Below are 25283 nucleotides of genomic sequence, written 5' to 3'. Positions count from 1 at the left end.
TTTGAATCCTTTTTCTTTTTTTCTTGTGAGCCTAGCTAAAGGTTCATGAATTTTGTTTATCTTTTCAGAGAACCAGCTTTGTCAATTTCACTGACATTTTCCTATTGTTTTAGTCTCTATTTCATGTATTTCAGCTCGGATCTATATTTTTCCTTCTACTAACTTTGGCCTTTGTTTTTTCTTCTTTTTCTAGTTCTTTTAGAGTTAAGATCCAGTTGTTTACATGAGATTTTTCTTGTTCCTTGAGTAGGGCCTATATTGCTGTAGCCTTCCCTCTTAAAACTGCTTTTGCTGTGTTCCAAAGATTTTCAACTGTTTGTTTCTATTTCATTCATCTCCAGGTAATTTTTTGATTTTCTCTTTGATGTTTTTGTTTTTCTTAAGTAGCATGTTGTTTAGCCTCTATGTGTTTGTGCTTTTTCATTTTTACCTTGTAATTGATTTGTAGTTTTATACTCTTGTTGGAGAAGATGCTTGATACAATTTCTGTCTCCTTTAATTTATTGAGTTGTTTTGTGGCCTAACATGTGATCTATCCTGAAGAATGTGCACTTGAAAAGAATGTGTATTCTGCCAGTTTTGGATAGAATGTTCTGTATATATTTGTTAAAGCCATCTGGTCTGGTCTTTTACAGTTTGGACAGTTGTTCATAGCCACTGTTTCCATACTGATTTTCTGTCTGGATGATCTATCCATTGACATACATGGAATGTTAAAGTCCCCTTCTGTTGTGTTACTGTCATTTTCTCCCTTAATGTCAGTTAATACTTATTTTATAAATTCTATTGGGTACATAGTATTTATAATTGTTATATCTTCTTTACTGGATTATCTCTTTATCACTGTGTAATGCCTTTCTTTGTCTCTTGTTACAGTCTTTGTTTTAAAGCCTATTTGCTGTCTATATTGCTACTCCAGTCTTTTTTTTCACTTCCATTTACATGCAATATCTTTCTCTATCCCTTTACTTTCAGTCTGTATGTGTCTTTAGGTCTGAAGTGAGCTTTGTAGGTAGCATATAAATAAGTCTTCTTTTTAAAAAAATCCATTCAATCACCATATCTTTTTTGATTGGAGCATTTAGACCATTTACATTTAAGAGTAATTATTGGTAGGTATGTACTCATTGCCATTTTGGTAACTGTATCCTGGTTGTTTTTTATAGTTCTTCTCTGCTACTTTCTTCTTTTCTTGTTCTATTTCCTTGTAATTGGTGACTCTTTAGTGTCATGCTTAGATTCATTTCTCTTTATTTTTTATATCTGTTAAATATTTTTGGTTTGTGGTTACCATGAGATTCACAGAAAAATTCCATAAGTATTTAGTATTCTATCTTAAGTTGATGGTTGTTTAAGTTCAAATACGTTCTAAAAGCACTAGATTTTTACTCCCCTTTCTCCATGTTTTATGTACATTATATGATAGTTCATATTTTTATTTTTGTGATTGCCTCAACTAATTTTTTATATATAATTGATTTTACTACTTTTGTATTTTAACCTTCAAATAAACTTTAAAGTGATGGATACTACCTTTACTACTAGTGAAATTTTTTCCTTTCATAATTTTCCTACTTCTAGTTATGACCTTTTCTGCATAAGTAGTCCCTTTAACATTTCTTGTAAGGCTGGTTTAATTATGGTTAACTCCTTTAACATTTATCTGGAAAACTCTTTATCTGTCCTTCAATTCTGAAGAAGCTTGCTGGGTTAGCATATTCCTAGCTGTAGGTTTTTTCTTCTCAGTACTTTGAATATAGCATGCCACTCCCTTATGGCCTGTAATGGTTGTGCTGAAAAATTAGCTGATAACATTATGGGGTTTCATTTGTATGTAACTGGTTGCTTTTGTCTTGCTGCTTTTAAGGTCTTCTCTTTATCTTTAATCTTTGACATTTTAATTCTGTGTCTTGTTGTGTAGAGCTGATATTCATCCTGTTTTGGGCTGTCTGTGCTTCCTGTATCTGGATGTCTTTTTCCTTCTCCAGGTTAGGGAAGTTTTCAGGTATTATATCCTCTAATAATTTTTTAAATTATTAGAAAAAGAAAAAAAAGTCTTTTTTTCTTTTTGGGGTTCAACTTGAGTGTTATCCATTACTCTGTCTTCCAAATTGCTGATCCATCCATCTGCCTCCTCTAATCTGCTGTTGATTCCCTCTAGTGAGTTTTTTCATTTCATTTATTGTATTCTTCAACTCTGATTGGTTTATTTAATATTTTCTATTTCTTTGTTGAAATTCTCACTTAGTTCATCTATTCTTCAAGTCTGGTGAGCATCCTTATAAGCATTACTTTGAGCTGTTCATCAGATAGATTGTGTAATTCCATTTCATTTAGTTCTTTTTCTGAAGTTTTATCTTGTTTTTTTGTTTGGATCATATATTTTTGTATCCTCATTTTGTTTGACTTTCTGTGTTTCTTTATATGAATTAGGTGAAACAACTACCTCTTCCTTGAAGGAGTGGTCTTGTATAGGAAAATCTTCCTGTTCAGACTGCATGTGCCTGGAAGCTTTGACTGGCTGGCTGGAGTTGTAGTGGGTGCAGGCTGGGGGTCCTTGGTCATTCTTCATGGGGCTACCCTGGTGGGACTGCTGGAGCTGAATTGGGCAAGTACCAGGGGGTTCCAGGGCACTCCGTACAGGTGGCACATCAGTGGAAAGACAGAAGCTGAAGGGGCATGGGCCACCAGATTGCTCTGTGCAGGGAGTGTCCTGGCAGGATTGCTGGAGCTGAAGTGGACATGGGCTGAGTGTGTCCCAGTGTGCACCATGCTGTTGCTGCCTTGGTGGAACTTCTGGAGCAGAAGTGGGTGCTGACATGCTCAGGTGGGGTTGCCACCTTGGGGAGAGCTATTGTGGGATGGGGCTGGGAGCTCCCTTATGAAGCAGGCTAGCTATCATGCTTGGACACTGCCCCCTTCTATGCTATCAAGATGGAAGGGAATATAAACAGTGGTGCTTGCCGGCACTTCCAACCGATGAGAGAATTCCAGACGTTCCCCCGCGGGTTGGCAGATACTCTGGTGTTAGTAAATCAGCATCCTTCACTCATATTCTAGTTATTCTTTAAGCCACAGGTCTTTGTTCTATGCTGTGGTGCAGGCAAATTTGTATGTGGGTCCCTCGGTAATATCCTGTTGTATTGCAGTTCCTAATATGGGGGTGGGGGTTCTGTCATTACTGTGTCTCTGTCTTTCCTACTGTTCTCTTTGTGATCTCCCTATCCTTCGTTGTGCAGAAACTATTCATTCAGCCCTTATGTCTTCTTCAGGAGGATTTGCTGTATGTAGATTCAGTGTCTGTGTGGGAAGAAATGAGTTCACGATCTTCCCATAGACCACCTTCTGGGCTTTTATTTTTTAAGTCACCATCTTTATAAATCGTCTATTTATATTTTTGCCCATTTTTCAGTTTTCTCTTTGTCTTGCTGATTTGTTATATTTGTTCTTGTTATATTTTAGGTGAGAATTCCTTATTACTTGTAAATAGTGTGTCATTTGTGTGTTAACTTTTTATACAGTATTTGTCTTTTAACTTTGAGGTAGTTGAACCCATCAGATTTTCCCATTAAGATTGTGTTGTTTTTAATTTGGTTTATTTGTTTTGATTTGTTTTCTATTTTATACAAATTCTTCCTAACTTGGAATTAACTTATGATACATTCATATTCTTTCAGCTTAAATATTTCTTTAGCACCAGAAACATTTTGAATTTCTTTTTTTAATTTACTTATGATGGGAGTTTTTAAAAGATAACTTTTGTTATTTATACCTAATTTATTGCCCTGCAATAATATGAAATAGTTTATAATGCCAGTTCTTTATAATTTAGTGAAATTGCCTGTACAAAGTAATATGTGATATATCTTAATAATTGTTCTTAGTGTATTTGAAAGAATATGTGTTCTTTATAGTTCATTATATGTCACTAGATCTTAGATGAAGCATGTTAGTATTATTCAAAATGTCTACTGTTTGCTTATTTTAATTTATTGATCAGTAACTGACAGGCATGTGTTAGAATACTCAACTCAAACTGTTGATTTATTTATCTCACCCCATAATTCTGTCTGTTTTTACCTTATGTATTATTGAGTAATATTACTATAGGCATACACATTTATGGTTTTTCATCTGCTTGATTTGTTTTTTCCTTTTCGTGACTTGTGCCTTATCTGTTTTCTCTGGCATTAAAGCTGCTATCTTAGCTAATATTTTACATACTTTTATCTTCAGCATTTCCACAAATAAATATAAATATGGATATGGATATAGACAGGTAGATATGCCTACAAGAGAAAAACAATTGCTAGATTTTATTTTTCTATTTAAACCAATACAATCTTTTTTTCATTAGCTAACATTTTTATATTTATTTAAAGTAGTATTTTTATTTATTTACTTATTTATTTATTTGTACATAATTATTTTTTATTGAAGGGTAGTTGACACACAGTATTACATTAGTTTCAGGTGTACAACACAGTGATTCAACATTTATATACATGATAATTCTAGGTACCAGCTATCACCGTACCAAGTTGTTACAATATTTTGACTATATTCCTTATGCTATACATTATATCCCGGTTACTTATTTATTTTACAATTGGAAGTGTGTAGTTTTTTTTTTTTGTTAGGGCATCTCTCATATTTATTAATCAAATGGTTGTTAACAACAATGAAATTCTGTATAGGGGAGTCAGAGCTCAATGCACAATCATCAATCTACCCCAAGCCTAATTTTCGTCAGTTTCCAATCTTCTGAAGCATAACAAACAAGTTCTTACCTGGAGAACAAATTCTTACATCGTAAATAAGTTACATGGTGAAAAGGACAAGGGCAGTCATCACAGAAACTTTCGGTTTTGCTCATGCATTATGAACTATAAATAGTTCAAATATGAATACTCATTTGATTTTTATACTTGATTTATATGTGGATACCACATTTCTCTCTTTATTATTATTATTTTTAATAAAATGCTGAAGTGGTAGGTAGATACAAGATAAAGGTAGAAGACATAGTTTAGTGTTGTAAGACAGCAAATGTAGATGATCAGGTGTGTGCCTGTAGACTATGTGTTAATCCAAGCTAGACAAGGGCAATAAAACATCCACGTATGCAGAAGATTTCTCTCAGAACAGGGGGGGTGAGGTTCTAAGCCTCACCTCTGTTGATCCCCAATTTCTCACCTGATGACCCCCCTGCGACTGTGCCTGTCTTAGGTTGTTCCTCCCTTGAGGAATCTTACCCGTCTCTGGCTAACCAGTCATCTTCTGGGGCCATACAGGGAAATGTTAAGTTGGTAAGTGAGAGAGAAGCCTTATTGTTTGAAAAGGTTAGCTTTTTACTTCTTTGCATTTTTATGCCCTGTGGCTTCTATGCCCAGCATTTCTCTTGAGGTATCTTTACCACTTGGAAGAATTATGATACTCAGTCAATTTGATATGAGGCACGAATTCTATTTCAGGGTTGTAATTAGGAAGGAAGAAGAAAAGCTATAGAAGTAGCAGGCGGAAGAAAACATGGGAAGATTGATTATTTCTTTGACATATCTTCTTGTAGAGTAACTTCAGCATGGATAGGTTTTAAACTACTAATTAAATTGTGCACACACATTAACATAATAGGAGTATAGTTACATAACCAAAGCAGACCTGTAATTACCAGCCATCTCCAGTGAAACCAAGAAAACCAGTTAGGCACCTTAGGCATTTGTGAAAACTTATCTATGATATGGTGGATATTGTCCAACTGAAGTTGAGCAGTCTGAGAGAAATCAGACAAATTAAAACAACCCATTCCTGGGGACTGTTCACATGCCATATGTTCTTTTAACAGTAAATAGTCTGTAGTTGGAAGATTTTGGAGCGCTACCATTTGCACTTCTCCTAATTCTTGGTTGAGTTCCAACAGTATAGATCCAGTCAAATTTGTTGTTTTACTGTATGCATAGGCCAGCTTAGATATATCCTTCCTCATTCCCATGGCAAGTCCAGGAACTGGTGGGATGAGTGCATCTACAATTGTAGCAGTGCGTGGATCGTTGTTGGGGTTTTTTGATGATCATCTTCTGGCATGAGTCTTCCCGAGAGTGCTGATGTTGGAAGTTCTTTTTCATATCGTATCTTATTGATTTTCGGGGTAGCCAAATTAGGCTTTGATCCTCTGTATAAACAAAAACAGGCCCTTTGCCTACACTTTTATATGCCCTTTATACCCTTGTGTAGAACTCATTGGAGGTCACCACACAGGAACTGCCTTTTTTTTTTTTTTTGGTATCACTAATCTACACTTACATGATGAATTTTATGTTTACTACGCTCTCCCCTATACCAGGTCCCCCCAATAAACCCCTTCACAGTCACTGTCCATCAGCATAGCAAAATGTTGTAGATTCACTACTTGTCTTCTCTGTGTTGTACAGCCCTCCCCTCTCTACCACATCACCCATGCATGCTAATCTTAATACCCCGCTTCTTTTCCCCCCTTATACCTCCCTACCCACCCATCCTCCCCAGTCCCTTTCCCTTTGGTACCTATTAGTCCATTCTTGAGTTCTGTGATTCTGCTGCTGTTTTTTTCCTTCAGTTTTTCCTTTGTAGTTATATTCCACAGACAAGTGAAATCATTTGGTATTTCTCTTTCTCCGCTTGGCTTGTTTCACTGAGCATAATACCCTCCAGCTCCATCCATGTTGCTGCAAATGGTAGGATTTGCCCTTTTCTTATGGCTAAGTAGTATTCCATTGTGTATATGTACCACATCTTCTTTTTCCATTCATCTATCGATGGACATTTAGGTTGCTTCCAATTCTTGGCTGTTGTAAATAGTGCTGCTATAAACATAGGGGTGCACTGATCTTTCTCATACTTGATTGCTGCATTCTTAGGGTAAATTCCTAGGAGTGCAATTCCTGGGTCAAATGGTAGGTCTGTTTTGAGCATTTTGATGTACCTCCATACTGCTTTCCACAATGGTTGAACTAATTTACATTCCCACCAGCAGTGTAGGAGGGTTCTCCTTTCTCTACAGCCTCGCCAACATTTGTGGTTCTCTGTCTTTTGGATGGCAGCCATCCTTACTGGTGTGAGGTGATACCTCATTGTAGTTTTAATTTGCATTTCTCTGATAATTAGCGATGTGGAGCATCTTTTCCTGTGTCTGTTGGCCATCTGTATTTCTTTTTTGGAAAACTTGTCTGTTCAGTTCCTCTGCCCATTTTTTAATTGCGTTATTTGTTTTTTGTTTGTTGAGGCATGTGAGCTCTTTATATATTCTGGACGTCAAGCCTTTATCGGATGTGTCATTTTCAAATATATTCTCCCATACTGTAGGGTTCCTTTTTTGTTCTATTGATGGTGTCTTTTGCTGTACAGAAGCTTTTCAGCTTAATATAGTCCCACTTGTTCATTTTTGCTGTTGTTTTCCTTGCCCGGGGAGATATGCTCAAGAAGAGGTCACTCATGTTTATGTCTAAGAGGTTTTTGCCTATGTTTTCTTCCAAGAGTTTAATGGTTTCATGACTTACATTCAGGTCTTTGATCCATTTTCAGTTTACTTTTGTATATGGGGTTAGACAATGGTCCAGTTTCATTCTCCTACATGTAGCTGTCCACATGGTGAAGAGACTGTCATTTCACCATTGTATGTCCATGGCTCCTTTATCAAATATTAATTGACCGTATATGTCTGGGTTAATGTCTGGATTCTCTAGTCTGTTCCATTGGTCTGTGGCTCTGTTCTTTGGCCAATACCAAATTGTCTTGATTACTATGGCTTTATAGTAGAGCTTGAAGTTGGGGAGTGAGATCCCCCCTACTTTATTCTTCTTTCTCAGGATTGCTTTGGCTATTCAGGGTCTTTGGTGGTTCCATATGAATTTTTGAATTATTTGTTCCAGTTCATTGAAGAATGTTGCTGGTAGTTTCATAGGGATTGCATCAAATCTGTATATTGCTTTGGGCAGGATGGCCATTTTGACGATATTAATTCTTCCTAGCCATGAGCATGGGATGCGTTTCCATCTGTTAGGGTCCCCTTTAATTTCTCTTAAGAGTGACTTGTAGTTTTCAGAGTATAAGTCTTTCACTTTTTTGGTTAGGTTTATTCCTAGGTATTTTTTTTTTTTTGATGCAATTGTGAATGGAGTTGTTTTCCTGATTTCTCTGTTGGTTCATTGTTAGTGTATAGGAAAGCCACAGATTTCTGTGTGTTGATTTTGTATCCTGCAACTTTGCTGTATTCCAATATCAGTTCTAGTAGTTTTGGGGTGGAGTCTTTAGGGTTTTTTATGTACAGTATCATGTCATCTGCAAATAGTGACAGTTTAACTTCTTCTTTACCAATCTGGATTCCTTGTATTTTTTTGTTTTGTCTGATTGCCATGGCTAGGACCTCCAGTACTATGTTAAATAGCAGTGGGGAGAGTGGGCATCCCTGTCTAGTTCCCGATCTCAGAGGAAATGCTTTCAGCTTCTCGCTGTTCAATATAATGTTGACTGTGGGTTTATCATAGATGGCCTTTATTATGTTGAGGTATTTGCCCTCTGTACCCATTTTGCTGAGAGTTTTTATCGTGAATGGATGTTGAACTTTGTCAAATGCTTTTTCAGCATCTATGGAGATGATCATGTGGTTTTTGTCTTTCATTTTGTTGATGCGGTGGATGATGTTGATGGACTTTCGAATGTTGTACCATCCTTGCATCCCTGGGATGAATCCCACTTGGTCATGGTGTATGATCCTTTTGATGTATTTTTGAATTTGGTTTGCTAATATTTTGTGGAGTATTTTTGCATCTACGTTCTTCAGGGATATTGGTCTGTAGTTTTCTATTTTGGTGGGGTCTTTGCCTGGTTTTGGTATTAGGGTGATGTTAGCTTCATAGAATGAGTTTGGGAGTATCCCCTCCTCCTCTATTTTTTGGAAAACTCTAAGGAGAATGGGTATTATGTCTTCCCTGTATGTCTGATAAAATTCCGAGGTAAATCCATCTGGCCCGGGGGTTTTATTCTTTGGTAGTTTTTTGATTACCACTTCAATTTCATTGCTGGTAATTGGTCTGTTTAGATTTTCTGTTTCTTTCTGGGTCAGTATTGGAAGGTTGTATTTTTCTAGGAAGTTGTACATTTCTCCTAGGTTTCCCAGCTTGTTAGCATATACGTTTTCATAGTATTCTCTAATAATTCTTTGTATTTCTGTGGGGTCCGTCGTGATTTTTCCTTTTTCGTTTCTGATACTGTTGATTTGTGTTGACTCTCTTTTCTTCTTGATAAGTCTGGCTAGAGGCTTATCTATTTTGTTTATTTTCTTGAAGAACCAGCTCTTGTTTTCATTGATTTTTGCTATTGTTTTCTTCTTCTGAATTTTATTTATTTCTTCTCTGATCTTTATTATGTCCCTCCTTCTGCTGACCTTAGGCCTCATTTGTTATTTTTCCAATTTCTCTAATTGTGACATTAGACCATTCATTTGGGATTGTTCTTCCTTTTTAAAATATGCTTGGATTGCTATATACTTTCCTCTTATGACTGCTTTTGCTGTGTCCCACAGAAGTTGGGGTTTAGTGTTGTTGTTGTCATTTGTTTCCATATATTGCTGGATCTCCATTTTGATTTGGTCATTGATCCATTGATTATTTAGGAGCGTGTTGTTAAGCCTCCATGTGTTTGTGAGCCTTTTTGCTTTCTTTGTACAGTTTATTTCTAGTTTGATGCCTTTGTGGTCTGAAAAGTTGGTTGGTAGGATTTCAATGTTTTGGAATTTACTGAGGCTCCTTTTGTGTCCTAGTATGTGGTCTATTCTGGAGAATGTTCCATGTGCACTTGAGAAGACTGTGTATCTTGTTGCTTTTGGATGTAGAGTTCTGTAGATGTCTATTAGGTCCATCTGCTCTACTGTGTTGTTCAGTGCTTCTGTGTCCTTATTTATTTTCTGCCCGGTGAATCTGTCCTTTGGTGTGAGTGGTGTGTTGAAGTCTCCTAGAATGAATGCATTGCAGTCTATTTCCCCCTTCAGTTCTGTTAGTATTTGTTTCACATATGCTGGTGCTCCTGTGTTGGGTGCATATATATTTAGAGTGGTTATATCCTCTTGTTGGACTGAGCCCTTTATCATTATGTAGTGTCCTTCTTTATCTCTTGTTAATTTCTTTGTTTTGAAATCTATTTTGTCTGATATTAGCACTGCAACCCCTGCTTTCTTCTCGCTGTTGTTTGCCTGAAATATGTTTTTCCATCCCTTGACTTTTAGTCTGTACATGTCTTTGGGTTTGAGGTCAGTTTCTTGTAAGCAGCATATAGATGGGTCTTGCTTTTTTATCCACTGTATTACTCTGTGTCTTTTGATTGGTGATTCAGTCCATTTACATTTAGGGTGACTATTGAAAGATATGTACTTATTGCCATTGCAGGCTTGAAATTCATGGTTACCAAAGGTTCAAGGTTAGCCTCTTTAGTATCTTACTGCCTAACTTAGCTCGCTTATTGAGCTGTTATATACACTGTCTGGAGATTCTTTTCTTCTCTCTCTTCTTATTCCTCCTCCTCCATTCTTCATATGTTGGGTGTTTTGTGCTGTGCTCTTTCTAGGAGTGCTCCCATCTAGAGCAGTCCCTGTAAGATGTCCTGTAGAGGTGGTTTGTGGGAAGCAAATTCCCTCAGCTTTTGTTTGTCTGGGAATTGTTTAGTCCCACCATCATATTTAAATGATAGTCGTGCTGGATACAGTATCCTTGGTTCAAGGCCCTTCTGTTTCATTGTATTAAATATATCATGCCATTCTCTTCTGGCCTGTAGGGTTTCTGTCGAGAAGTCTGATGTTAGCCTGATGGGTTTTCCTTTATAGGTGACCTTTTTCTCTCTAGCTGCCTTTAAAACTCTTTCTTTGTCCTTGATCTTTGCCATTTTAATTATTATGTGTCTTGGTGTTTTCCTCCTTGGATCCTTTCTGTTGGGGGTTCTGTGTATTTCCGTGGTCTGTTCGATTATTTCCTCCCCCAGTTTGGGGAAGTTTTCAGCAATTATTTCTTCCAAGATACTTTCCATCCCTTTTCCTCTCTCTTCTTCTTCTGGTACCCGTATAATATGGATATTGTTCCTTTTGTATTGGTCACACAGTTCTCTTAACATTGTTTCATTCCTGGAGGTCCTTTTATCTCTCTCTATGTCAGCTTCTGTGCATTCCTGTTCTCTGGTTTCCATTCCATCAATGGCCTCTTGCATCCTATCCATTCTGCTTATAAACCCTTCCAGAGTTTGTTTCGTTTCTGTAATCTCCTTTCTGGCATCTGTGATCTCCCTCCAGACTTCATCCCATATCTCTTGTGAATTTCTCTGTATCTCTGTCAGCATGTTTATGATTTTTATTTTGAATTCTTTGTCAGGGAGACTGGTTAGGTCTGTCTCCTTCTCTGGTGTTGTCTCTGTGATCTTTGTCTACCTGTAGTTTGCCTTTTCATGGTGATAGGAATAGTTTGCAGAGCTGGAACGAGTGACGGCTGGAAGAACTTCCCTTCTTGTTGGTTTGTGGCCCTCCTCTCCTGGGAGAACAGCAACCTCTAGTTTCTTGTGCTGGGTAGCTGCGCATAGACAGGGCTTCTGCTTCCTCCCCAGGTGCTATGGAGTTTATCTCCACTGTTGCTCTGGGCGTGGTCTGGCTGGGGCAGCCACTCCAAAGTGGTGGTGTCACGTTGGAGGGGCAGCGACCAGGAGGCTATTTATCTTTGTAAGGGGCCTCCATGCTCCCTGCTTCCTAGGGGATTAGTGTGCCCAGAGATCCCCAGATTCCCTACCTCTGGACTATGTGTCCCACCCTGCCCCTTTAAGACTTCCAAAAAGCATCCGCCAAAACCAAACAACGACCACACACACACAAAAAAAATTTTTTTAATTACAAAAAAAAGAAAAAATTGGCCTCTCGTTCGTCTTTATTCTCCAGCGCCAGCCTCAGGCATCTGCTCACCGGTCTTGATGCCCTGTTCCCTACTTTTGGGTCCCTATCCCTTTAAGACTTCCAAAAAGCGCTCGCAAAACAGAACAGAAAAAAAAAAAATGGCCGCTCACTTTTCTTATGTCCTCCGGCGCCAGGCCTCCCGTACCTGCTCACCATTCTTGCTGCCCTATTTCCCTAGTATCCACGGCCCCGCGCACGCACTGTGTCTCTGCTCAGGTCCGGATGGCTGGGGCTCGGTGTTCAGCAGTCCTGGGTTCCGTCTCCCTCCCGCTCTGCCTATTCTTCTCCCTCCAGGAGCTGGGGCGAGGGGCGCTCGGGTCCCTCTGGGCCGGGGCTTGTATCTTACCCCCTTTACGAGGCACTGGGTTCTCGCAGGCTTGGATGTGGTCTGATTGTTGTCCTTTGTCCTCTGGTCTTTATTCTAGGAAGAGTTGTCTTAGTTATATTTTCATAGATATATGTGGTTTTGGGAGGAGATTTCTGCTGCTCTACTCACGCCGCCATCTTGGCTCCACTGATATTTTCATTTAATTTATGTTTTTATTTCATATTTGTCCTCTATTTTTACCTCTTTTTTCCTTTCTCACTTTCCATTAGAGAAATCAAGTTTTCCTCTATCTTCAAACATCATACAGTATTTCTGTATTTTTGTTGTGTATCAGTTATTGTTTTTTTTCCCTGCTCAATAGTATTCCACTAGTAGATAACTATTTTGTTTAATGATTTACCCCTTACTAAACATCTGGGATATTAGCTATTAGGAGTAAGGCTACTCTGATCATTTATGAATGACTGTGTTTTTATTCTGCTGCATTAGTATGTTAAGACATTATATATTAACAAATTAATTACTTGTAAATGGTAACCTGGTTGCCTGTTTTTGTAAATTAAGTTTTACTGGAATACAGTCATTTCCATTTGTTCACATGTTCTCTTTGCCTGTCTTCAGGCTACAATGACAGTGTTGAACAGTTGCAGCAGAGACCGTATAGCCACAAGTCTAAAGTATATGCTCTGTGACGCTTTAGAGAAAAAGTTTACCAACCAGTGTTGCAGGTACTCTGGGTACAAAGATGGCTGTCTTTTTTTTTTCATGGACAATTAATCTTGTTAGATTCAAACTGGAAACTGTATTATCTACTGTGAACAGCAGCTCTTTCTTGGATCAGTTCATTCCTCCTTCATCTGGTTTATTTGGAGTGTACTCCATGTATGTATGGGGCAGGTACCAGCTAACAACTAAGTCTTCTCTAAGTCTCTTCCTTTTGGGATTGTCCCTTCAGTTTTGGCAGCTTTGACCATCACAGTTCCCATCTTCTTGAGTTCAAAAAGATGGCATGTTTTTCACTGTTACATTAGTTACCCAATGTCATGCCATGACCACAGGCCACTATCAGGTCAAAGCTGCAAAGATGGCAAATTCAGTTTGTCCAAAATCACTTCAGCTTCCCTAAAAAAATTACCTGCCATGTTCACTGTCCAGGAAGTTGTGTTGTTGTTGTTATTGTTGTTTTGTATTCTATGCATAGTTTATAGCTTTTATCTGTAGGAGGGTTGGTCTTCTGGAAACTTACCTCACCATTCCAGTAAGGGAATCTTTTTATCTTGCATTTCTCTTTCATACTAAGGAATTTTGGATAATTTTTCATTCAAATACCTCAAATAGTTTTCCACTTTGCATTCTTTTCTTTGGAGGTTCATTAAATAACTAGGTATTGACAGTTCTCCTTTCTCTAAATTTCTTCTTACTCCTTGGCTTTCTTTAACACTTTCTATTGAGAAATCCTTTTAAGCTTGCTTCGTCGTATGATGGCTATGCATAGACTACATTTTCCTTCCTATGTCTATTACTTAACTTCTGCAACTAGCAGTCTTGTAGTGTGTGGAGTGGGGGAGGTGAAACAGAAGATATCAAATTTAATTAACTGTGGCCAGATTTTCTCTGTTAAGGGATCAAGTTTTTAAGTGTAAATGAGCTAGATTTCTGGTATTTCTTTCCAGTTAAAAAAAAAAAAGGTTTATAATAAGGGCTAAAATCCTGTTTGTTGCTTTACCTAGTAACATTTATTTAGATTTATCCTCATTTTTATTAGTCTCTTTACTCACCATTACTTTTGAGTCCTTTCTTATGAGATCATATTTTTCCTTAAAGTGCATCATTTAGAAGTTCCTTTTGGGCAGATCCGTTAGTGGTAAACAGTTTTGTTTCCTTAAAAGATTACTTAGCCGTAACTTAAAATTTTTGCTGAGTTCAGGTGTCTCAATTGGCAGGTATTTTTACTTTCTCTTGCCACTTTCAGTACATCATGTATTCACTTCCTTATATTTGTGCCAAGATGCCATCTTTGCCATTTAACTAATCTTGAAAGAAAGCTCCCAACATTATACTGTTTTTGATGATGTTTGCTGTAGATTTTCCTGGATGTCCATTAATCATGAAGACATTCCCTTTAATGGGTAGTTTGCTAAGATTTTTCTTTTTAATGAATAGATGTGAATTATATCATATGCTTTTATCTGTTAATATAAAAATCATAGATTTTAAAGCTATTGATGTTGCTTGATTGCATACATCAATTATGTTATAATAACCTTGTATTCTGAGTAAAACCCAACATGGTCATAGTTCATTTTTTTATGCTTTGCTGGATTCAGTCTGTTAAAACTTATTTAGCATTTTAAATCTAATTTAATAAATAGGGTAGATCAGTATTTTCACTTTCTTTTAAAATCCCTGTCTGATTTAGAACTGTTTGTTTAGAACTGTTCCCTCTTTTTCTGTTTACTAGAGTGTAAATATAAATTGAGAATCTAAATTTTTTGAAAGATTGTTAGTTTTTGAATGAAATACATTCTTTGAGGAAAGGTTTTTAGCAATCTATTTTAAGTATTCTGTGGTTACAGAATAGTTTAGGTTCTCTACTTCTTAGGCCTATTTTAGTAAGTTTCACTGTTTTTTATAAGTTTTAAAAAATATTTTTCCATTTTATATGAGTTTTCAGGTTTGTACAATTTCTTGTGAAACGTTTCTTTTTAGATTTTTATTTTTTATTCTTCTTCTGTTTTTCATTATTTCTTTTTTTTTTCTTTTTTTAAATACACCCCCCTCTCTGCCCACGTCCTTTATTCCAACCTTAATAATACTAAGGTGTTCTGTGATAGAAAAGGATGTTTTGAAAATATTATCCCACACTGAATTACCTTTATAATCAACTGTTAAGTTATTGAAAATATGTTTTGGGAGGTAATAAATGGAAGAATGCTTTACATGTCCAAGATTTAAGTGTTATTTCTATGTATGTGCACTTAATATTTTTTTATTTTAACATGAATTTCAGAACATCTTAATGGAACTACATGCTTATATAAAGAAAGACATGGGTCCAGGTTATCCTTGAAGATAAATTTTATGATAATTTTACAAGGACAAGTAACCTTCCATTTAAACTATTGCGCTATAGATGTATAGTATTTTTATGTAACATTTTAAAAGCCTACTTGAAATTCATATATACTGTTTATAGTCTTCTTTTAGATAAAAATAAAAAAGGAATGTTGTACTGTTTTTATTTGCTAGAAGATTCTGAATTGTGCATTTCTATCCTGGTTTACTATGCAAAGCATTTGAGTTTTAAAGTTCTGCTATTAATGGACAACATATTAAGTGGCTTCAGCAATTAAGTTGAAAAAAATATTTGACTCTGGTCTGTGTAACATAGAGTGTTTGGTTCTAACAAAATACCCGACCCTGCACCCCATTATCTTAAGAAAGGGCTTTCTATTACAGAGCTCTCATATCATACATCCGAAACAGTCCATCTCTCAAGGTGAAAACAGTCCATACTCTTGCTTCAACATTTTCTTGCTTTTGACAATTTGTTTTGAAACCCTAAATCTGAGTAATTTTTTTTAGAAGAGGCTGTCATTTATTTAGCATAAGCTCCCCAGACCTGCAGAATATAAAGGGTAAAAAGATCTCCTCTGAGAGATTTATTCTACATGACTGTGCTTATCTTGAAAAGCTGCCAAGTTTGCTTTTATGTTCTCAGTGCCTCAGTGGGAATCAATTAGAGTACCTGCTGTTTTGAATAGCAGATAATGGTGGCAGGTCAGAATTTAGACCACCAACAGTGTTAAACAGGCAAGTGTTACTCTCAAACGACAATAGAAAAGAACCTTTTCTTTTTAGTTCAGTATGCATTGGTTGACTGGTGAACTTGACTAAAATAATTCATGTTATCACAGCTAAGCTTTATTGAATGTGAGTAAAGCAAAAATTCTATGATGGAAAATACAGCATTTAGCCCCATGACTAAAAAACATCCTTTAACAGCAAGGTCATGGGAGGAAAAAAAAACTTAGGAACTAAAATTCTCAGGTTAGAGATCCATAATTCACATATAAATGTGTCTACAAAAGTACACAATAAACAGTTATCCTCCCTGTTTATTTCCAAGGTCCAAAATACAGCAGAGAAGCAATTTATTTTAGGCATTCTTTAAAATAAGGTCCTGGATGACTTTCAGGTAAATGATTATGTGTAGTGAAAGCACATAAGTTATAGCCTCAGCATAATGAGATGTATTTGTATAAAATATTTTGAAGCAGAAAAACTGTCACAGCAAATAAAATAAGGTAAATAAAATATATCACACTCTTGCCACAGGCTATTGAATTTTTAAGAGTTTACAAACATTTCAAAAACCCAAATTTTTAAAATAAATGAAGTAGAGGAAAATAGTATTTTGAGAGTTGTGACAAATCCCAGTTGTATTAGAGTTGTAACAGACCTGCTTGAAACATTAGTTTAAATATATCTTTCCCAAAATATTTAATGGATTTGGGTCATGGGTTAATTTTAACTTTGCAGTGATTGTTAGACTGTTTGGAACACCACCACCAATGTAAGCCTCCTAAAATAGCCTTTTTATCTTATCAACCTGCTGGGCAACTGCTAAGTAGCATCTTTTTCCCTCCAAATATGGAGTCTTTTCCTTCTTGGCATTCAAGATCTGGTTCTTCTATCTTTAAAATCGTGTTCAGTGCTCCCTCACCGTGTACGCCTCCTCCCGTTACACAGTATGTCTTTTACCCTGCCGTACACTTGCTCAGTCTATTGACCTGTGCTCTTCCACTCTATTCCCCACATACCTGGATAGGCAGTAATATAATCATCTCACTATAGATTACTCTAATCACCTGTAAATACCCCCATGGGTTTCATATTTCTATGCAATTTGTTAACAATATGCTTGTGTCTAAAAAGCTTCAACCGTCTTTAAGAATGTAGCAGTTGTGCCTCTGTGTCTGTGAGCTAGCCACAGTCGTTGTGGCTCAGGTTTCTCACAGGTTTCCCTTTTGCATTTCCTTAGAGTTCTTTTCTTTCGTGTTGCTATTTCTCTGCTGCTTTATCCCAGATACATATATTTTATTCCCTTCAACTTGGCCCTAGAAAAAGTTCCTTGTATTCTAGAGCTGTAGAACTCATTCATAGGGAAGTAAAAATAACTGATAACAGTTTACAAAGAATCTCTGTATTGTCCAGGACAAGACTACATGATGAAATAATGAAGTACTAACCATGGGGTTTAAGCATAAAGCAGAGAGCATAAGTAAGGACAGGTTTTCGGATAGGAGGCATTAAATTCATACCACAAATGCATCACTTTAATTCTCCAGCTTGGTACATACAATGGTACAAATAATGCTTTTTAGTTTGCATGTTTCTTTTGTGGCTACTTAATCTTGTATAATCACATCTGTGTCACGGACAGAAATTTAAATATATTTCAACATATTAGGCAGGCTTTCTATTTTCATGTATCAATCTCATCACTTTAAATGAACCATGTGCTGTTTCAATATAAGTTCACTACTAAAAGTTCCCAAGGCTTCTTTTTCTTCAGATAATTTGTGTTCCATCAAAGTAGCTTTCTCACAAACTATTGACTTAGCCTCAAAAATGTGCTACCTTCCCCTTATTAGCTTATTGTGCCCTTGTTTTCAGCATGTTATTTGCACAGGGTTGTGGTGCAAGGTAGAAGGAGAGAAAGAATGCAGAACCAAACTAGATCCACCAATGGATGGGACTGACTGTGACGCCGGGAAGGTAAGTCATCTGTGTTGCTTAGAGCTCATAACAATAGCAAATGGAACTTAAGAAACTCACATCTTCTCCTGCCATTTCTCCTGGCAGGACATTGTCTCCTGCCTGTAACTTACGTAGGCCTCTTAGCACTAGTGGAGTACATTTAGTATCTATAACCATTTCAGCATGTCATTTATTTTAAATTTTAACTTTTGTTTTTTCAAATCCGTGATTTTTTTAAATGTCAGTACAGTTCTTTTTTATTGTTGATTATAAGAATGCTGAGTCAGATACGTGTTTATACACTTTAACAAAAGAATTTGTAGTGTTTTACTATTTAAATTAAATCGTATATAAATTAATCACTAATAATAGCATAAATAGTAAAACTCAGAGCTGATAAATCCTTCCAGGGATAAAATATTGTCTCGGGAGAGCCGTTTACTATGTCCATTTCAAGCATAAGTAAAATTTCTAATTGATATTTTGGGGACTAGTAAATATTTGGCTTAGTCATTTAATGTACATGATAAGGTTATGGGAAATTACTACTGTATTTTTCCATATAAAATAATTGTTGAAACATTTCTTTTCAAGAATATAAAAGAGCTAGATCTCACATAAACTTACAATCATAGTCAATTTAATCAAAAGATAACAGTTCAATACTTCACATAATTTTCTAATTTGTACTCAATTAAGGAAAGGTGGAACACTTATTACTACTCATTAGATATAAGAAACTTTGCTTCTGAAGAAAATGAATATTTATTATATTTGAAAAGAAGCAACAACATAAAGATTACTTGGGGTGAATTACTTGGTAAAAAAAAATCAGGTTATGTAGAATTTAAACACACATTGATTTGAAAAAATGGACAAAATTGAAATCTAGCAATTCCACTTCTGGAATTTTGTCCTAAAGAACTACTTACACACGTGCACACAGAGTCACATGCACACATGCAAATGCTTATGTAAGGGTGCAATTTGCAATGATAAGAAATAAACAATTAAAACATTCACTTTATTGTTCTTCCTCATCTGAGGAATGGTTACAGTGTAGCTGTTAAAACAAATAGGTAGATACATAAGTACTAACATGAGAAGATCTACAAGACTAGTTACTACATAGGCATGTCAGAAAAATTGATACTTTATGATACCATTTGAAATTTAAGAAAAAATGCAGTTTGTATAGGGATGTGAGCGCATACACAAAGTATACATTTTAAACACACAGAGTAGTTTTAGGATATGAACTCCAAACTGCACTTTGTATAGTTAGCTCTTGGGAAGGAAGTGGAATTGATGAATAGGAGTAAAGCAACCAAAGGTGAGAGTGAATATAACTTTTCTCCCAGACATTTCTGGATTGTTTGATATAAGTGTGTAGTCATTCATTACTGATATGATTTGTTTCATTAAAAAAAAGAAACAATGCCCTCTTACTGGACTAAATTATGTTTTCTACCTTTATCTTGCATCTACCTGCCACTTAGCATTTTATTAAAATAATAATAATAATAAGGGAGAAATGTGGAATTCACATATAAATCAAGTATAAAAATCAAACGAATAATCATATCTGACTTGATTGTTTATAGTTCATGATGCATGATCAAAACCAAAAGTTTCTGTGATATGACTGTCCTTGCACTGTTCACCATGTAAGAACTTATTCACTATGTAAGAACTTGTTCGTTATGCTTCAGAAGATTGGAGACTGTTGAGAATTAGGCTTGGGTTTCATTAATAATTGTGCATTGAGTCCCCTATACAGAATTTTATTGTTGTTAACAACCATTTGATCAATAAATATGAGAGATGCCCTCTCAAAAAAAAAAAGAAACAATGTACAAATTGGATAATTCCAAAATATAAAAATGAAGACTAGAAATGTTTTATCATTAGATACAATCAATAAGAAAACAGTTCCTTGATAGCAAATTTCAGTAAAATATGTCAGTTGTTTACTGTGCCAAGTGTTTTTCTTTAAGCTTATATGGAAAGTCAGAATTTGGGTTGATTTTATTTGTTAATATTATACACAGAAGTACAATATTATATGGATATTAGGCAAGCCTCATGGTATTATGCTGAGTAATTTATTGCTTGAATCATAAAACTGTATCAGCAATAATTTTCATCCCTTAAATCAGAAGCAGTAAGAGTCAGCCATATTCAAACATCACACAACCCATTTGTCTTACTTAGTTCTTTAATAACAAAATATCTTCACTTTAATAATCTGGTATCCTGTTTTTCTGTTTGTTTCTTCCGATATTTGTGAGAAAATTTCGCATTCTTGAGGTCTCTAAAATAACCTTATCTTTCAGCAATCAAAATTGTAATTGCTCATCAAAAATAAAACATTTTATATCCCTATAATCATGCTAATGATATTCTTTCAGTTGTTTTGTAATACTTTGTCGATTGAAATAACTAATGAACTTCTCAGTTCCTCAGGCTTCAGACATCCATCTGTTCCAGCTGTTGTAGGAGCCATCATGAAAATAGCTTTCAGTACTTGGCATTTGAGTGCTGTAGTGCTAAAATATTTGAATGCTTTCAACCTTGCACTGAACACTCCTAGTTTGGTACATTCCAAACCAAGAAACAAAGCTGAGAATTTTGTAATGTGTTACTCTTCAGGGATGTTAACCTAGCTGTATAACTAGTTCATCTAAGAGTATATCATTAAGTCTGAGAAGATGCCTACAAAATTCTAAAATTGAAATGATTGTGAAGGTAGGGATTTATCTGTTTATACACAGCATTTCCATATAAAAGCACCCTGTTTTTCCTTCTCCTTTCTTCTTTATAATGCTATCATCTGTGTTTACATTTACATTTCACAGAAGTTAAAGAGTTGATAAATGATTTGGTAAAAAAAAAAAAAAAACAACAAGAAGTATATGCTTTTTAGTTAAAATATTTGCTAGGAATTTGAGGAGGGAAAATAAAAGTTAAAAGCAATTTACTAGAATTTCAGATTCGTCTTGAAGGATGCTACGTAATATATTTTAGTCATTTACTTTACTAAATTGAGATTCATGAAGTTACCATCATCATTCTTTATTGAAAAAATAAAGACTGTAACATCCTTGCAATCCCAAATTTGCGTATGTAGAATTTATTGCCTTCTTTCCCCTTCTGTCTTCCAACGGGGTATGCACAAGATTTAATTGGAATATAATGCTTCCTATGACATCTTCACAGACTTCTTCCAACTGGTTGTTTTCATACCCACATGAAATTTGAGAGAATAGAAATACAGTCAACTGTTTTTTACTGTCTCAGAAATAATCTGTATTATATATTCCTTTAGCATTTTCATAAATGACTGAATAAGGAGATAGGAAAATTTTGAGTTTTTAAAACCATGCAATATCTTTTTTGAGGCTAAAAATTAAAAATTAAACAAAATGTGCTGCTAGAAAATTTAAGAAAAGCATTACCCAATAGGATATTAAATGGTTCCTCAGTGCTGAAACACAGAAAGTTTCATCCACAGGTGTGGTTATCTCTAAGGTGATGAGCTATAAGTGCTTTGTTGTGCTTTCTTTAAACTTGACTGATTTTTATATGCAAATTTGGCTTGCCTGTCTGTTTCCATTTCTCTTCATCTGCCAGATGTGGTCTAGTTTAAGCAATGTGCAAGTCTAGATCCTGGTCTTTCCCAGAATATTTTTAGTCTACTGTGAACTGTAGCCCAACCCTTCTATGCCAGCTTGCTGCTAAATGGGCAAGGAGCTATGATATGCACTCTGAGAAAAAGTAGGCCAAAACAATTGGCCATTTTAAGTTTGGACAGCTTCCACATTGAATTTTTTTTTTTTCCATGAGTGGCATAACATAGTTAAATCCTTAAAAAATCAATAAGTTGCTTAAAAGTTTGTGCTGGCTCTTTTCCCCACTTTTCAGATTTCAGATTAACTCTTCATACAAAATCTCAGTTCATTTCAGACAATCTTAGTATATCAATATAGAACTCTATAGCATACTTTTCTAAATACTTCTAGTAAATTAAAAATATTTTCTCAAAATCAATTTTAAAGGTCAATAAAATCAGAATGAATAGAATTTTGGTTAGATTTCTGGAAGCTTATTAATAACATGATACATATAATTTATTACTACTACTACTACTACTATTATTATTGTTAACACTTATTAAATCCTTAGTATGGGCTATGCCTGTGTTTAGTGCTTCATTCAAGCCCTGCAAAAAGTCTGTTAGGTAAACATGATTATTGTTCACATTTTGAAATATGAAACCTGAGGATAAGAATGTTTCTGTTATTTCCTTAAATCCCTTAGAAATCATGTTGTCATTAAGTGTAGAAAATTATTTACAGCTAGTAGGATCAACTTGTTCAACACCCCCATTATTATATAATCACTAATCTAAATTTTGCTGATCTTATTATTCTTAACATGATTTTGTTCAATTAATTTTTAACTTTAACATGTTTGCAGTGACCATCATACCTCTGATTTTCCAGGAATAAGGAGAATTTCTAATAGTCTTCCCACCAAATTCTGGCAGCCCTTCCTCAGTGACCAAGGAAATATCCTCTTTTGCTGCTTTAGTTTAAAGTTAGTGGAAAAGATGAGAAAGAATGAGCACACTCCTGTCTCTCCTTATATGGGTGTCATTCTTAGCTACTAGGCACAAAGTATGTATAATTGGAGTAAAATGCAAGCATCTCAAAGCATCTCATTGCCCACATCTTTTGAATAAAACAGCTTTCAAAAGAAAATTTGCTATAATGTTAATGCTTGAATTTGATGGGAGCTCTTTCAGAAAAAATTTAAAAGGCATAAAGAAAAGTGCTAAAATTAAATCAATGTTGTTCTTATTACAAGGAATGAGAGTACCCAGAATCACTGACATTTCAAATCAAAATTCCTAAGTTTTCTGGTTCACCCTAGAAGGACATTTAGATCTTATTTTTTTCCATTCTTGTATTTGACTGTCTTTCTTTACCCTTCCCTTTTAAATCATGAGGTATCTTAGAACATGTTAGTTTTTCTCTCCAGCCTGTTCAGCCCCAAATTCCATCTCCATCCTAAGTACTGAATTATCAGGGCTACAGTACAAATTATGTGTGCTGTTTGCATGAAAAGACTGTATGACCTGACATGAGGCATGGGAGAAGGGACCCTTGTATGACCTTGACAATAAGCAAGCACCAACTTATTTTTGTTCTTTTTCAATTCCCCATGTTTGGGGCTCCAGTAGACCTGAATTAATTGCAATTCCAGTGACTCTATAAGCCAGTGAATGATTTTCCATTGTGCCCTGATTTGTTCACCTAAGACATAACTTTTGGAATAGTGGTGTAAGGCTGGAGAATGTACCAGCAGGACCCCAGCACCTGGACATGTGGCCGGAGAGTGGAGCACGTGGAGCCCCTGTAGCTGGACCTGCAGTTCTGGGATCAGCAGTCGAGAGCGCAAATGTCTTGGGTAAACGCACAGCTCCTGCATTGGGGGAGGGCATTTTTCTCCCTCATTTTTGAAATGCAAAGGTTTTACTGATAAATCATGTTAGAAAGCAAAAGAGGCCCTTGAAAACCTACTGCATGTTGAAAAACAGAAAAGTCCCTCCATTTATCTATTTTGCATAAAAACTCCCTGTTGAGAAGAAAATAAGACCACCTTTCTGAGAACAAATAAATGCTGTATGGGGGTAATTTCTTGAGTAACCAAATCAAATGTGCTTAAGTGAGCAAGGAAACATGTATTAACAGTTAGTCAACACTTAAAGGAACTGTGAGAAGAGCAGGAAGATGCTAGGACCTCAGAAAAGGAGGGAAGGGAAACAAAATGAATGTCAGTAGAAGCCAGGAGTGATGACAAATGAGAACATTTAAGCACATGTACAGACAGAGAGCCTTACAAGATCAGCACGCTCAACCCCATCACTCCTAGAGTGGTTCTAGGAAAGCCTAGAGAGAAAGCTGTGTGAGAAAGTCATTACAGCTTATGCTTTAACTCTTGGTGTGGTCTCAGTGTCCCAACTCCTTCACAAGCAATTTAAAAGAATGTATATGAAGACATTAGAAGCATCTCCTTAATAATTCTTAGAACCAGACTCTTTTGTGGGAATTGCAGGCTTTCTATTTTGCCCCCAGCCTCTGCCCTTTACTATTCTGTATCATTTTCAGGGAAAGTTGGCTTTTATTTTCTCATGTATTTTGGAAGTTAAATTCATCAAGAATTGGAAAAAAGAAGAAGTTTTAAAAAAACTAAACATATAGATTCCCTACTATCACCAGTCACTTAGTGTGTCCACATTTTCCAAAGTAGATTTCCTACAAAGGATTTAACCTTATTAATTTAATACCTTTTCATTTTTTTAATGAGTAACAAATATTTTTTTAAAAAAGATAAAATTGATTATTTGTACTATCTTTTCTAGGCTAGGTTCTGAAGCAAGGGATTGTAATGGTCCCAGAAAACAATACAGAATATGTGAGAATCCACCTTGTCCTGCAGGTTTGCCTGGATTCAGAGACTGGCAATGTCAGGCCTATAGTGTTAGAACTTCGTACCCAAAGCATGTACTTCAGTGGCAAGCTGTCCTGGATGAAGGTATGGCCAACCAGCTCATCCCCATCTTATTCAAGTAGACCTCTGGATTTGCAAGGTGCTTCACAATAATAGTAAATGTTATTTTACAGACTGTATTCCAGCTATTTTAGAGCTTTATTTTTTCTAAACTTTACTGACATACAACAACCACAAGCACTGACTAAAAAAAAATGTGTAAAAAATATAGAGTTATTATTACACACCAGTTAGATGAACTAAAATAAGGAAGAGTGACAGTCCAAAATGCTGGTGAGGAAGTGCAGAAAGTGGATTTGTCATTGCTGGTAGGAATGTAAAAAGGGTACAGCCACTCTGAAAAACAGCTTGGCAGTTTCTTAAGTAACTAAGTATATACCTACGATACAATTAGGAAACACAGGCCTGGGCAGTTATCCCAGAAAATTGAAAATTGGTGACCATAAAGAAATCCTGTTCATAGTTTTTTGTTTGTTTTTTTTAATAGCCAAAAACTGGAAACAACCAGAAAGGTTCTAGTAGCTAAATGGTCAGCCATGCTGAAGTATATCCCTTGATAATACCGTGGGGTATTATGCAGCAATGAAAGGAACAGACTGTTGATCTGTGCAATGACATGGTAGGTTTTAGAGCATTATGCTAATTGAAAAGAGCACA

At 35.8% G+C, this 25283-nt stretch overlaps 1 protein-coding gene across 1 annotated transcript in view; it reads left to right on the top strand.

Moving 5' to 3' along the window:
• The window catches only part of ADAMTS19 (ADAM metallopeptidase with thrombospondin type 1 motif 19), a 257477-nt gene that overhangs the window by 155016 nt on the left and 77178 nt on the right, over positions 1-25283 (top strand). The window contains exons 11-13 of the mRNA XM_036902596.2: positions 17967-18068; positions 23392-23522; positions 24478-24650. Of these exons, the coding sequence (XP_036758491.2) occupies positions 17967-18068; positions 23392-23522; positions 24478-24650 (406 nt within the window). The remainder of the gene's footprint in view (positions 1-17966; positions 18069-23391; positions 23523-24477; positions 24651-25283) is intronic.

The sequence above is a fragment of the Manis pentadactyla genome, chromosome 13 (genome assembly GCF_030020395.1).
Source record: "Manis pentadactyla isolate mManPen7 chromosome 13, mManPen7.hap1, whole genome shotgun sequence".
NCBI classification, from domain to species: Eukaryota; Metazoa; Chordata; class Mammalia; order Pholidota; family Manidae; genus Manis; species Manis pentadactyla.
The sequence above is the reverse complement of the archived record's forward strand: the minus strand, read 5'-3'. Positions and strand labels throughout refer to the sequence as shown.